This window comes from Talaromyces atroroseus (assembly GCF_001907595.1).
Source record: "Talaromyces atroroseus strain IBT 11181 chromosome Unknown scaffold_1, whole genome shotgun sequence".
In the NCBI taxonomy this organism is placed as follows: Eukaryota; Fungi; Ascomycota; class Eurotiomycetes; order Eurotiales; family Trichocomaceae; genus Talaromyces; species Talaromyces atroroseus.
Window position 1 is genome coordinate 1,089,626 of NW_017971433.1, and position 14,349 is coordinate 1,103,974.

The 14,349-nt window shown below is 47.0% G+C and overlaps 5 protein-coding genes across 5 annotated transcripts; 2 read left to right on the plus strand and 3 right to left on the minus strand.

Moving 5' to 3' along the window:
- Nucleotides 1-1,160: 1,160 nt before the first annotated feature.
- On the minus strand, nt 1,161-2,475 carry UA08_01463 (hypothetical protein; the record flags this gene model as incomplete). The annotated part of the gene is made up of 2 exons (XM_020261130.1): nt 1,161-1,542; nt 1,598-2,475. 2 exons carry the CDS (start codon nt 2,473-2,475, stop codon nt 1,161-1,163), a joined length of 1,260 nt encoding a protein of 419 aa, XP_020122921.1.
- A 2,339-nt stretch (nt 2,476-4,814) lies between these two features.
- Nucleotides 4,815-5,703, plus strand: UA08_01464 (hypothetical protein; the record flags this gene model as incomplete). Its single annotated transcript, XM_020261131.1, has 3 exons — nt 4,815-5,063; nt 5,248-5,382; nt 5,434-5,703. The coding sequence occupies 3 exons, from the start codon at nt 4,815-4,817 to the stop codon at nt 5,701-5,703; spliced, it is 654 nt and encodes a 217-aa protein (XP_020122922.1).
- Nucleotides 5,704-7,054: 1,351 nt separating this feature from the next.
- UA08_01465 (hypothetical protein) lies at nt 7,055-8,896 on the minus strand (the record flags this gene model as incomplete). The annotated part of the gene is made up of 3 exons (XM_020261132.1): nt 7,055-8,592; nt 8,737-8,829; nt 8,890-8,896. The coding sequence occupies 3 exons, from the start codon at nt 8,894-8,896 to the stop codon at nt 7,055-7,057; spliced, it is 1,638 nt and encodes a 545-aa protein (XP_020122923.1).
- A 580-nt stretch (nt 8,897-9,476) lies between these two features.
- UA08_01466 (V-type proton ATPase subunit E) lies at nt 9,477-10,545 on the plus strand (the record flags this gene model as incomplete). The annotated part of the gene is made up of 3 exons (XM_020261133.1): nt 9,477-9,740; nt 9,814-10,322; nt 10,395-10,545. The coding sequence occupies 3 exons, from the start codon at nt 9,477-9,479 to the stop codon at nt 10,543-10,545; spliced, it is 924 nt and encodes a 307-aa protein (XP_020122924.1).
- Nucleotides 10,546-11,044: 499 nt separating this feature from the next.
- On the minus strand, nt 11,045-13,375 carry UA08_01467 (hypothetical protein; the record flags this gene model as incomplete). The annotated part of the gene is made up of 4 exons (XM_020261134.1): nt 11,045-11,674; nt 11,726-11,879; nt 12,287-12,314; nt 12,523-13,375. 4 exons carry the CDS (start codon nt 13,373-13,375, stop codon nt 11,045-11,047), a joined length of 1,665 nt encoding a protein of 554 aa, XP_020122925.1.
- Nucleotides 13,376-14,349: the final 974 nt, after the last annotated feature.

Consider the following 14,349-nt stretch of genomic DNA (forward strand, 5'->3'; position numbering starts at 1 on the left):
TGAATATAAAGCAGAAGACTAGTTCTGTCAGTGAAGAGATTTAATCGGAGAACAGCAGCGCTCAATTGTGTGCAACAGAGAGGGTTGAAAAGGTTGAGGGTGAAAGAATATATTTTCTAAATCCAATGCTTGAGGATCATGGCATCCTTTGAATTAAATCCGCAATCTCGGACAGACTCGCTCAATATTAGTTGAAGTCGTCTGTCACGACATATGTTCTCCGCTGACGGTAGGTGAAGCAGAAAGGCACAACGTGAAACGTCTCAGGTTAGTTGTCCCACCCGCGTAGACAACACCGTTACAAGACGATAGAGCTACCACCAGGGAAGTTAATATATGTAGAATGGGGACATCAATATCTTTCCATCAGTGTTCACCAGTATGGATTTGCTCGATCTTGCCGGCAGCTGCCTATGTATAGAGAAGGGATCGAACAAAGTCGATGTTTTGAGCGTATGAATTGACTGCCCGCGCCCGAGTTTCAGATGAAGCTTTTTTTTTTTTTTACTTGCCCTTGCTTCAGGGTGATACGATAGTCTTGGGATCTTTGACTTGGGCTCGGTACAACCTTGGAGGTTGCCCTGACAGTGATGACTCTGGCTGGGGGCTGTGTAGCGAAGTGTAGTGAAGTGAAGAAGTGAGGTAGGAGTAGAGTTTGAGGGCAGGAGGGCCGGCACGTGAGAAAGAAATAAGCTTACGCTCTGCCTTCCACTGTTGTTCTCAATGATAGTCTATACCTTATTGCTTTTGAGGTGGATGCACTAATTTCAACGTGTGATATATATATATAGATGGCTCGGCAGAGATACTAGACTGGAAACTACAACTTTCGACTACATTATATACTTTAAGACTGCAAGGATGGTATGTATGAATAGGTTGTACCGACTATCAATATTGCTGCATGAGAGAGGCTATCTATAAAGAGATATAGCAAAAAAGCCCAGGACTAAAGGATAGCCATCATGCTACGACTCTCGGGACATGAAGTTCATGCTTGATTAATAAGACTGTAATCTGCATCATTGATCAAAATGTACAACTATGCACATATTTTCAAAATAACAATCAGTAGCTAAAAAAGCGGCAGCTCTACACATGCCGGAAAACCTGTGCGACTGGCCAGAGCAGACGCCGTATCGGATTCATAGTGAAGATATTCATTCTTTTCTAGGTGTTTCCCGATGCGACGCAAAAGCGCCGATGAACTCGGCAAGCTTCTCTGCACCCTCAAGAGGAACTGCGTTGTAATTGCTTGCCCTGATTCCTCCCACGCTTCGGTGGCCTTTCAGCCCAGTTAGTCCCAGGGCAGCACCCTCCTCCACAAAGGTTTTCTCAACCGAATCGCCGCCCTCAATCCTGAAGCAGATATTCATACGTGACCGCACTGTTTTATCAGGAACAATCTTGTAAACATCGGGATGCGCTTCAAGAGCTTTGTAGATAAGTTGAGCTTTCTGTTGGGATATGGCTTGCTGTCCTTCAACTTTATCAGGATGCTGTAGCAGCAGTCCTTTCAGAACCCGACCCGCGACATACACACTGAGAACTTGATTAGTTCAATACTTGATTGGCTAGGTAGGAAAAGTGTACTTACTCAAAAATGCTTAGCGTGTTATAGAGGCTATTATTCTTAGCAACAGTCTCATATTCGAAGACACGAGGTGGAATAGGTAGACCCAGTTGTCTCATTAGAGTCGCAGAAGGTTGAGATGTCGCAGGTGGTAGGAAGCTCTTCTTAATAACCACAACAGTGATACCCGTTACTCCTAGATTCTTCTGGGCGCCAAAGAAAATAGCCGAGAAGTTCTTTATGGGGATCTTCCGTGAAAGAATGTTGGAGCTCATGTCAGCAACGACAATTGGACCATCATCACCTTCAAGCCCCGGTTCGAGAGACTTGGGAAAGCCGGGGAACTCGACGCCATCAACCGTCTCATTGTCACAGTAATAGACCATGGCAGCACCCTTGGAGAGCTTCCATGTACTCTCCTCCGGAATGCTTCCAAATTTGCCGTCATTCATCTTGCGGCCATCGGCCACAATATTGACATGCTCCTCCCCAAATAGTCGCTCAGCTTCAGCCGCTGCCTTCTGTGACCAACTGCCAGTGATGATGTAGTCCAGCTTCAGATCCGTCTTCACGGCCGAATTGAGCCCATCAAATCCAATTTCCCTTTGTTTGCGCGCAACCCAAGCGCCGACAAAGTTATAAGCCAAAGCGGAGAACTCACCCGAGCCGCCGCCCTGCATAAAAAGAATCTCATAGTCATCAGGAATATCAAGATAGGAGGCTAGATCAGCTTTCGCTTCATTGAGAATAGTTGTAGCTATATTCGAGCGGTGCGAATGCTCGGCAATGCCTAGACCAGTGTTGTTAAAGTTGACAAGAGCCTGGGCAGCATCCTCGATTACCTCGTGAGGAAGACCAGACGGTCCTGCACCGAAATAGGTGATATCTGATCTGGAGGGCATGTCGTAGATATGTTCTCCCAGTTTGGATGCTCAATGCTTGAGTCATTTTCTTGTGCAATTTTGACAGTTGAATGTCACGTGCTCTACGGGGATCTGTGGGTCAAATACGTGCGGGGCAGCGAATCGGAGCATTCTCAGGTGGAGATGATGCTATTGCGTGCTGAAGATAGAAGTTCGTTATTTTCATTTGACCAACGTTCACAATCTGGAACATGGTCGCGAAGAGGAAGCAGTTCTAAATAACGCATATTCGCTGTTGACATCGTCAATCAATGCCGTACCCAAATACACCAGGTCAACAACCAACATTGATCCACATCCCGATCACGCCCACATAGCTTTGGAACTTTTCGTTGAACTCGACGTGAAGCACCTTGAATGCCGGGAGAGGATAGACTTTTCTGCTTCAAGTTAGCATGGTGCACAGAAGCATTGCCGGGACCCACGGACTAACTCAAAGCGTGAAAAAGGTTGTATGACTTTCGGTTCTAGAGCACCTGGCGGCTTGATCTTTGCCAGCTGCATTCTATTGGCACCGATGATATTATTATTATTATTATTGTTGAAGAGTTGGCTAACGGAAAAACTTAGCGCCTTAGTTTATGCCTATATGCGCAAGAAATCCTCACGCAAAGCGCTTGCTGCATATGAGAAACAGACTAAAAGCTGTGAACTCGCAAGGAAGAATTGAAGACTTACTTGCCTGACCAAGCAAATCAATAGCGCTGTATTAGATGCTCCTGTTACTTTTAAGATGGAGAGAGGTTTGCCAAGTATTCCAGAACATGAATCATATGCCTAAATTCGTCGCTTATTGAATTCATGGTCTAACCGACCACCCTTTAGTGAACAAGACGACCCCCCTACCCCCGTCCGCGAGTTTCATTACAGTCCTGTCTTGCGTGCGGACAAGCCTCAGAATACAAGAGGAGAAGTTCAGTTCTTGCCACTGCTACTTACAACATCATGAAGGCATCTGATCTTACAGTCAGATGGCGGGCCTATAGTGAGTCTCTTTTAGTTTCTCCATTCGTTTTCTATTGCAAGGAGGCGTCTGTCTGCAAACGCCTCAAAATCATTGCCAAGAGGATATCAAACCGCCAGACCATATCTTAACACATCCCCGATGATATGCGGGTAGGTATATATATACACGGAGAATATATATATATCGAGTGGAATAGCTGGTATACGAGTCCTCCTTGAGACCTGCGTATGTATCGGCTGATGCTGACTTGGAATATAGATCGTTCTACATATGAACTCCTCTCAGTTCGAAGATTGTTTGCACATCCATGATATCTATTCCCAGTCTATACTACTGGCGTCAGCGAGGCTGCTTAGAGTCTGTAACACCGAAGCACTCATTGATCAGTCAGCATGACAGGAGGCTACGCTCTTTTAGTTGGTATCGTTATTACGCTCACCGGAGATGAGCTACATAGGAAGTGGTATCAATACAGGTATCTGACAGGTATCTTACGGGAATGAGCGGCAGGCAGTTTCTCATTATGTCACTAGCAATCATACGCTAGCTGTTTCCGGCAGATCTTGCCATTTTCAAATTTGGTACTCAGAATTATCGCAGCAGTGGGTCCGTCCACAATTAAGCCATTGGTATTACATCAGCTGCACGTTAGCCAACTGACTGCATGCGTAGAAGGGATCTTTGACTGGTTAGTGGATGTTAGTGAATATATGTATGATTTTCTTACTAACCACTCTGTACTTATGTGAGGGAGATCATCGACTGCATCTAAGAATCGCTGGCCGTCACCATCATGGGGCGGTTTCCGTAAATTACAGCTACCGCCTGCCGTGTGCAGCGGTCTCGACCCGCCGAGGACAGCGGGACTCGCTCCGCTTGGTAATCAATAGCGGCGCTAGTACCAACGACTGCCCAATCACGTCAGGCACCGACAGAGCCATTGCCGCACACGCCGCCGTGTGATTGGCCGTGGCGTGGAGCAGAGGGGTACATGTTTTGCCAAGGCACACTGCGATTGGCAGCCGCCGCACACTGCGGCCCACCTTTCCCAGCCGCGCGCCGTTACTCGCTCACTGGCGGTTTCCTCAGCGCCGCCCAGGAAGGAGCGACTGCCTGCCCGTTTTCTCCCCCCGAAAAGGTCCTTCCTCTCCCTTCGACACCTTACCCAAAAAACTCCCTCTCCCAAACGCGTTACTCGATTTGGCCGTCTCTCCATCAACCCAAGCATCATTCCTCTTTGGGGTACTTCATCTACAATTCTTCAGCAAGCTCTCCGTCAACCCTTTCTTTCTCTTTCTGATCCATCTTACTCGTCTCAAATTACTCGCATCCCCTTCTCCGCCCCGTCACCATGGCTGATCTCTCCGCCAACATTGTTTCCGACGAGCACGCCTCGCCCTCCCAGGACGAACTGCAGCAGGCCGGCAATGGTGCTGGTATCGACCGCAAGCGATCACGCATGAGCGCCGCTGGCGACGACGACGACGACGATGATGACAAGCCAAATCGTGAGCGTCGCAAGATCGAAATCAAATTTATCCAGGACAAGTCGCGTCGTCACATCACCTTTTCGAAGCGTAAGGCCGGTATCATGAAGAAGGTACGTCCAGTCGCGTTCCCGTTGCGCTGCACCACCAGCCGCAACTTTAGAGCTCACACCGTCCTGTGAAGTCCCTTCTTCTCATTGGAAAAAAAAAAAAAAAAAGAGAGATAAATTACATTCAGAAAAAGAAAATCTGTTAATTGGTTACCTGATTCAATGTGCTGATTGTGCGACCTTTCAGGCTTACGAATTGTCCGTCTTGACTGGTACCCAAGTACTGCTGCTCGTGGTCTCCGAAACTGGTCTCGTTTACACATTCACTACTCCCAAGCTACAACCCCTGGTGACCAAGCCAGAGGGTAAAAACCTCATTCAGGTAAGTTGAATACTCCTTCGGATACCGACAACGCGATTGACTGTCATGTAGGCCTGCCTCAATGCGCCTGAACCTTCTGCCGAAAATGGTGTCGACGCCACCGACGTTCCCGCTGAGTCACCAGAAGATGTCTCTCATAGCACCGTCAACGCACAGCAGCCTCGTGCAGGTGGTATCCAGCCTGGATATATGACACATGAACAACAGCAACAGATGGCCTACTATCAAAATCTCCAGCAACAGCAAGCGCAAGCTGGCGGGCAGTACCCAGGAATGCCCGTTGGAACTAGAATGCCACCACAACATCCGTCCACTGCTTAAACGACTTATTCGCAGTTTTTTTGTTATTTGATCGCAGCAGAGTGGCAGGTGTTTGCGGCCATGGTGTTTTTTTTTCCTATTTTCGTTACTTGCTTGTTATACTCGTCATCCTTTACTTTCGCCATTTGCCATCCTAACGCCCTCTCCTCTACTTGTCTGATACCCCTGCAAATGCTATAGAGTTGATTCTTACTAGGCTGTGTATTACCTGGATGATCAACTCATTTATTCTTTTTCATCATGCGATTGAGTTTTGGGTCAAAGTGCTACCTCCCTGGTCCAGAAATTACCTTTTATTTTTGTACACAACCATCATCATCTGTCTTCAAAACAAGAAGTGAAAGGGAAAAGAGAAAAATAAAAAAAAGAGAAATTGGAGCGGGCAAGAATTGCGCTGGCTGCTTGAAGAGTGACGAAAAGGATACGGCAAGAAAAAATCTTATTCTTCTTGATACTAAATTGGCGAAAGTTCAATGTTTAGGTGTGGGAAAAAAACCGGTCGGTTAATTCATACCTGAATATCCGTGGGGATGAGGTGTTCTCGGAGTGTGTGGTCTTACTGCTCTTTTTAATGCGTTCGGATTGACTGCGATATTTTCCGTGCTTTTGCTACTGAATAGGTTCATGCTGTCTTTTTTTTTCTTTTCTGCTTTTGACTAAACATCTCTCAATATTGTGTGCGCTGGCTTTGATTTTCCTTTTCTCTCTCCTAGTCTGACTTGCTATGTTTTCTATTTCTTATATCTCGATGTATTCTCACAAACGGGTATTCATTTGGTTGCTTTTCTCAACTTTTGACACGTTTGATTGATTGTCTCCCGTTATTCTGATTTTCCTTAGAAATCCCGTGTATCAGAAAATTTCTCATCTACATGTGCAATTATGCTTAATTGTGAAGATCAAAAATCGAGCTATTACTATACTGAAATATATATGCGACATATCATTTAAAAAAATGAAAACCACCCTGAGCGCTTGAATGATCTACAATTGAATGCATCGATTCTGCCTGGATATTGTTGTTGCCTAGTTAGGTAGGTTCGTTGGTTCGTAGGCATCCCTAATGCGGTAAACATTACTCAACAAGGAAAAATCGCCTTTCGTCCGTGTCAGAGGATCCCGGCAGCCCTCCAAGGCTTCAACAGCCAGAACTGGACTGCATGTCGTTCTCCAGGCTGGAAAAGAGGCTCCAGGCACATACAACGAACATCATTGAGATAATTTTTTTATTTTTACTATTGGCATGTATAAGGTTTTTGATTTCTGAAAATGATCGTTCATAGTCAGCAAGTCGGCATTAGCTAATTATTCATTATAGAGCTATCTATTTTTCTTCTTTTCTTTAACATCTTCACACGGGCGGATGCTCTAAGTGGTCTTGACTCCTTTCAGACCCCGAAATTCCCGTCCAGCGTTGTAATAATCTCAAACCTCGCTGCCACCCGGCTCTGAGGGAAGTAGTATCTGAATTTGGGTAGTTATCGTGGTCATTATCATCATCATTCACCGTGTCAATAGCGCCTTGATCATGGTGAAGAGCGTGTGGTCCCCTGTCCTCTGTTATGTGGTTTGTTCCGTAATGTCGGGAGAAACTGGGGACAAGAACGCCATTATTGTTATGAGGGCTGCTGCTGATCTTGTTGAAATCTGGTTTTAGTGCTTTATTTTGTCCGAGCCTCCTGCCTATCGACACAGGGGCCGAGGTACGCCTTGATAGCCCAGTCTTATCACGCTGGTACCGTAACCAGTGTGGACTCCAGCGAGACAGCGCTGGTGGAGAATCGACAGACACATTTCGAGACTTGGGTATGGGCGTAGATGTGCGAATATCGTCATTCCCAGAGAGTGGCCATCTTTGGGCCCGATCCTCTGATAAGAGAGAAAATGTTCGCCTGCGAGGCAACTGTGTAATTCTTTTTTGGCTTGGGCTAGAATCCATCGATGTCCGATTTCCATCTACTTCGTTTTCAGAGTCATCGAGTTCCGCCCAGATCTGCGCAGATTCAGTGTTGAATGCTCGAGCATCAACTGTCTGCGCACGATATCGATGCGTCGGAATCAAAGGTAAGCTCGGCGTCCGCTTATGGGACGTTTCAAGTCTTGACGACGATTTGGGCAAAAGAGGTTGTCGTTCGCCTACTTGCATCTCTTCGTCATCTGGTGAGTCAGTGTATTCCTCCACAATCCCCATACCAGGGCCCAGAGGTGTTTGCGATGCATTCGGTACGGCGATACTCGGGTGGCCGTCACTGTCCTCCAACCGCCAGGAGAGAAACAGGACACCCCCCAAGAGGACAACGGTACCCAAAGCAATAAGTCCGGCATGTAGCCCAGCAAGTTGGGAGGCCTGACGGAAATAAATCAACCCATCCAAAATCGCAACAATATTGTAGACGCAAAAAACAAAAGGGTAAAGAACGCTGGTGCTACAAAGCTTCAAACTAAGATGCATATAGTACAGTTGTGTTAAAGCAAGGAAAACAATCCCTATCAGGATAAGCCAGGATTGCCATCGATTGAATTGATTCACTTGGTCGACAATGGTCCGTACGAGCAGCTCGACCGCTGATTTGGCCAGCAACAGCGTGTGAGCTGATAGGACTCCACTGCAAAAAGCGAACGCCAACCCTCGATAGAATTTTGCCTGGGAAGGAGAAATTAACGAGCGGGACAGATGTATAGAGCGAAATAGCTTGGAATTGCCCGAAGTCGAGAGCAACTTGATGATGCGAGATCCGGCAAGGACAAGAGCCACTACCAACCCAGTCATAACCATCCACACAACGAAAGGCCGTTGATGAAGCAGCCCTAAGAGCTCATCGAGGCTATGCGCGGGTTCATTGACAGCACCGAAAGTAGCGATTAGCACTGCCCCGATGCACACAAGCACTGTCCCAATAAAAGAGTTTTTCGTAAACGTTTCGCCAAGAATGAGCGTCGCAGAGATCGTATTAAATACCAGTCCCGACTAGAGATGCACGCTTGTTAGGAATGTAATACGGCCAGGGGAAGTCTGACAGGGCATGAACGTACAGCTTGGAGAGTCGAGAGAACCGGCAGCGGTAGCGTCGTGAGTTGTATAGTGCTCCCAACAATATTCGCAACGACGAACATCAACATGCCTAGCTATCCGCATGTCAGCAAAGCATGAAACCAGAGAGAGAGTCCACAAAGTGTCGCGCATACCTGCCATCTTCTTCGCTTGTATGGAGGCCTCCGCAGCTCATAGGGCGCCTTTTCATCCTCGAGTAGATGCGATTTCCGTTGGAGGGTGAGCCCGATCGCTTGTAGACTGGTAGAAATTACCCCGACAATTACGCCAACCTGGATGAGCGAATGTTAGCTGACGCTGACAGAGGGAAGAAAGGTCAAGCGAGGCTCACAGCAATACTCCCTCCGGGCGATAAGTCACCCAGCAAACCCATCTGCGAAGCGCAAATCGCATCGACGATGCCGAACGGTATGCAATTGCTCGCTGCTCACTCACTCACTTAGCGGAGGTGTCTATGTGCAGGCCAGACGTAGGACATGTCGCCGCGTAGTCAACGAAGGATAGAAGTACTACTGAAGCATAGAGAACCGAACTGCCGGGCAGCCAGGTGTGGATGATTTTGAAGAGAGAAGAGAGGGAGGGTATAATGGTAAGTTATGGAGGTGAATCGATCATGTCTTAAGCTCGGCCTGCTGATGCCTGCGGAAGCCTCAGGTCATATTTAGCGCACTTGGCCATTCTTGTTGATCGCTCCCGTCGTCAGCGGACCCGCTCCCGCTCCATGCAGTCAAACCACGGCAAGCTTGCTTCCACGCTCACACTTACCTGGCAATTCAGAGAGGAGCTGCGCTTTCTAGTGTTACAGCCTGAGAGCTCCTCCCTATCGAGACACAGAGGACTCGCACATCGCTGCCTGCGGAATCAGCACTCGGAAGCTGCTCCAAAGTCGACGTCGGCCATATCCCACCTCTCGCGAATCCGAAGACCGAAGACTGCAGAACAGACGGCCAGGATGTCACAACGCCATGCTCTTTCAGACGACCAGGTACGTGGTGTAGTGGACGATAAGTAGAGGAGGTCGCACGCATTTGCTGACTGACAGTTCTTCCGGAGGACAGGTGGCGGGCGAGCTCCGCAAGATGACAGCGTTCATCAAACAGGAAGCGCTCGAAAAGTCCAAGGAAATCCACATCAAAGCCGACGAGGAGTTTGCCATTGAGAAATCGAAACTCGTGCGCCAAGAGACGGCTGCCATCGATACTCTGTACGAGAAGAAGTTCAAACAGGCTGCTATGTCCCAGCAGATTACCCGATCCACGCTTTCAAATCGCACTCGTCTTCGAGTCCTTTCGGCCCGTCAAGAGCTTCTGGATGAGCTCTTCCAGCGTGCACGCGATGAAGTCGCTACATCGACCGAGGATGCGGGAAAGTATCAGACTATACTCGCTGGCTTGATCTTGGAGGGCCTCTACTATCTGAACGAAGACAAAGTGTCGGTACAAGCTCGCAAGAAGGACAATGACATTGTTAAGAAAGCCATCGAAGATGCTCAAACGGAATTCAAATCCAAAGTTGGCCGGGATGTAACAATAGATATTGACGAAGAAGACCCATTGCCGGAGGGATCGTAAGTTCTTGACTCTTTTTTTATACGTGCCGGGAAAATCTTCCTCTGCTGACACTTTCTCTCGCGGTACAGAGCAGGTGGTGTTTCTATTATCGGAGGTGGTGGCAAGATTGATATCAACAACACTTTTGAGGAACGACTCCGACTCTTGGAAATCGATGCATTGCCCGCAGTTCGGGAGACTCTGTTTGGGAAGAATGCAAACCGCAAGTTTTATGACTAACTAATTCAACTGGTTGGCTGCCTTTACTGCTCTCGTCGTCTATTGCGAACGTTATTCATTGTGTGATTCAACCGTGTCTATGTGATGCTGTTTCCCGTTATATACTTCTGAAGCTATACTTTTTTTTTTTTTTTTTTCTTCAGGTGATTTCAATCATATTCCACACTTTTTCTGTGTTCATAGACAATCTGCGCTAGTACCTAGGTTGTTCTCTAGGTAAATCTAGTATGAAGAACGGTGTATATTTATATGCATTAATTATCTGCAAATGTCTGAATGGGTATCTAAGATACTGATCAACCTTGGCGTGTCGGACGTTTCTATGGGGAAGAAAAGGGAAAAAAAAAAAAAAAAAAAAAAAAAAACTATAGAAGCGAGACAAAAACTGTTTGTACACACTATGCCTAGTCATCGCAGTCATGTCATCATGAAGTAAACGGTGGTAGGATGAAGAATAGAGACGCTGTAAACGCTAAATGGAAAAGAGAAACGGGAACCATCAAGCGCCCGGACTCTCTGTCTTGATCCTTTTTTGCTCCCTTCCTTTGTTAAACCAGGTTTTCATCATTGCGGGCGAGCCTTCGTTGCCGTTATCGTGCCCAAAAAGTGACTTTATTCGTTGCCTTGAACGAACAGAGTATATGATGCGATAACGGAGAGCTTCAAGACCTTGCTTAGCCTCCGTTCTTTTCAAATGGGATGCTCCAGAATCCTCGATAGCGCTAAATATTCGTTTCACTTGTTCTGCAAGCGCATCGACATCTGCATTAAACTGACGTTCGCTTTCCTTATCCGGAAACTCGAGTGTCGCCCGACCAGTGTCAATGACGATATGTAAAAGAGAGGTGATGGCTTTGAGTTCGTTATAGTCGTAATCACTCGCCAGTTTACTCTTATGAAGCTTGATATCCAAGCGTCTGGCTTTTAGACGAGCGATTACTCGTCTCAAGCTGAGTATTTCTTCGCTAGGTTTCCCAACTTGAGATTCGTCGTTAGACAAAAAAGCCATTGCTAACCGGCATCGAAAGAGTGCAATCTCGGGAACTGTGGGCAGAATATGTCCCAGTAACCGACTCTGAAATACTGTGTCATTGACAGCCTTGAAGACAGACCTGCTTAATGGTTGCATCTAACGCCAATTAGTTATGTAAGTGGTCGCTTTCAAGTGGAGAATACTCACAATCTGTTCAAACTTTTCTTGTGGTATGCTTTGCAGCAGAGAATTTATTGTGGACTCTAAAGTTGCGATAACCAGGTTGCTATATGAGACAGCCGTGTCCAAAGCCAACCTAAATAAGATATGCAGCGTGTATTCCTTGGTGTCAACTCGTAGACTGAAAGCAATAAATCAGTATGTTTTTATTTCCCCCCCTTCTTTCATATGATATAGGTGGACAGCATACTGGCCGGCGATGTTTGCGAGCACGTCAAGGAGCGATAAAAGGCAATTCCAATTACGAGACAGGTTCGCTGCTTTATATCAGCCCAGTGCATAACAACACATTTGAATATGGTGTTTACCAGGACTACCCGAGATTTTTGGTTGTATGGGCTCACTTAGATGGACCGCTGTCGGGCTGCCCCCAAGTCCCAAGAAAGCCTGCTCAATATCTTCGGGTCCAATGAGTGATTCAACACGTCCGGGCCCAGCATGCTGACGCCAGAAAAAATTAGTCAACTCCAAAAGTTCAATTGGTAATTCTGGCAGGGGATTACCTTGATGGCTCTACAATAAGCATACCTCAGCTCATCGCGGGGTTCCGATGGCACTTTGAATTATCAGCGAGGAGACATAATATCAAGTCCTAGGTGAAGCATACCAGAGTGAAAAATCCAAATCAAAACCTCATCCGGAAGTCGCCCCCTTGACAATGCAAAGTCTACTATTCCTGAATAAAACGCTCTATCGCGGGTGAAGGCCTCTGGAGTTGTGCGTTAGCGAAAAAAGCCACCTGCCGAAGAGAGGAAAAGTCCTACCTCGTAGGAATGACTCTCCGGATGAAGGATCAACAGAATCTCTTGGAAATTCGGGCCCCTCCAGAGTCAAGTGATCCCCAAAAAAAGACCACGACTTTTCTTGTTCAAAAGCCTCCGTTCGTTTGACAGCATTCAACAGTCTCTGGAAATCAGATTCCTGATTATTTGTGGATAATGCAGATGCCAGGATATCTTCGCGGAGATTGGGGACGGCGACCTCGGATAACGTCGATGTGGCCATGTCATGGCCTTGGAGCAAAGCTTTGGCTTTTGCTACACTAGCCTCAGCTTCGTCGTCATCCACAGCACTTGTCACCAACGATTCCATGCTAAATTTGTATTTCTGTCCCTGAAGTTCCGACATTGCTCGAACATTTCGTGGATTTTGATTTTTTCGATTTCCCGGCTTTGAAGAAGGACCTAGGCTGCTAGAACGTGGCTCTGTATCTCGCTTCTTCGATGGAAAGTCTAAGAATTTGCTTAGAAGGTCGTCAGCCGTCTCCAAGGATTCACTCGAGTCGAAACTCTCCGCATCGGAGTCAATGACTACTTCTTGGCCATTCTTCACGATGCGCTGGGACGAGTTGAAGCTTCCCCCGAGGGAGGAGCTCCGACGAAAGGTGGTGTTACTGCCATGACTTGGCTGCGCTGAGTAATTAGGCCTGACATCGTCTGAAGAGCGAGCTAAAGTGTCTTTTAGCTGAGGCTCACCCTGAGGATCCGGTAGCTGTTGAGATGACGCGAAAAGGTCGGAGGGCGGATCACTGAGTGGGGAGGAGGGTTGGATGCACTTGGCGTTTTGCACAAAGGCCGGACGCTTGAAGTAATCTTTTATCGTGCGTGTCTGGGACATATCGCTTCGAGCGACGAGAAGGGCGTCGCGGTGCTTTGCAGGGGATGGTTAAGCAGGTCCCTCTTGCGGGTGGGGCGACGACAGTGTGGATGCTACGCGTAGCTGCACGTAGCCACGTGATTTGCAGCCAATTTTGCCCGTAAGCGGTTAGGCCAGCGCTTCTTAACTAGTTAAACTAACTACGCCTATAGCTATAGCATAACTCTGTGTGCTACACCTGATATTGCGAATCTCAGGGTCAAATTTTTGAAGAAAACCCCCCAGCGAGTTCCAGACCGAATCAACATCAAACTGCGTGTCGAAGCAACCAGGCTTTTTTCTGCCCCTCAAGGATGATGAACATGTTGCCTCGACTAGAGAAATGAAAAAAAAATTATCAAATTGATACTTGGGGTACTTTATTCTTTCGGATGGATACAAATGATATATAACATATAACGTACATATACATCTCTCCCAGTACAGAGAGCATGTTATATTCTGAAACAGCGTCACTCAGCCCAGCGCTATCCATCTATGGATCGTGCTGGTGGCGAAGTCGGTCGATCATGTGGGGACGGCTTACGGATATGGAGTATATGGAGTAACTATTGAGGATGAAAGTTATTAATATTCGCTGACTGCGCTGAAGATAGGAACGATGTCCTGGATTTCTTACGGGCTGGATATATGGGAGAATCTACCTGATGCGGTCATCCTTTTGCTGGTCCCAGAGTTTACTGCGCCACTGCTTAACCAAGGAAACTCTGGGCGAGTTTCCTTTTTTTTTTTTCTTTTTTTTTTGTCGCACTAAATCCACCGACCAAAGAACACGATTTGCAAGCAGAATTCCCCTGATTAGGACCGGCAGATGGCGAATAAATTATGAGATACATAGTTAATACAGAAGAGTTAATGATGTGTAGACATTGCATAATATAATGTTTTATGTGCAATCCAACAGGGGGCTGGTGGGAGTTCCGGTAACCGACGCG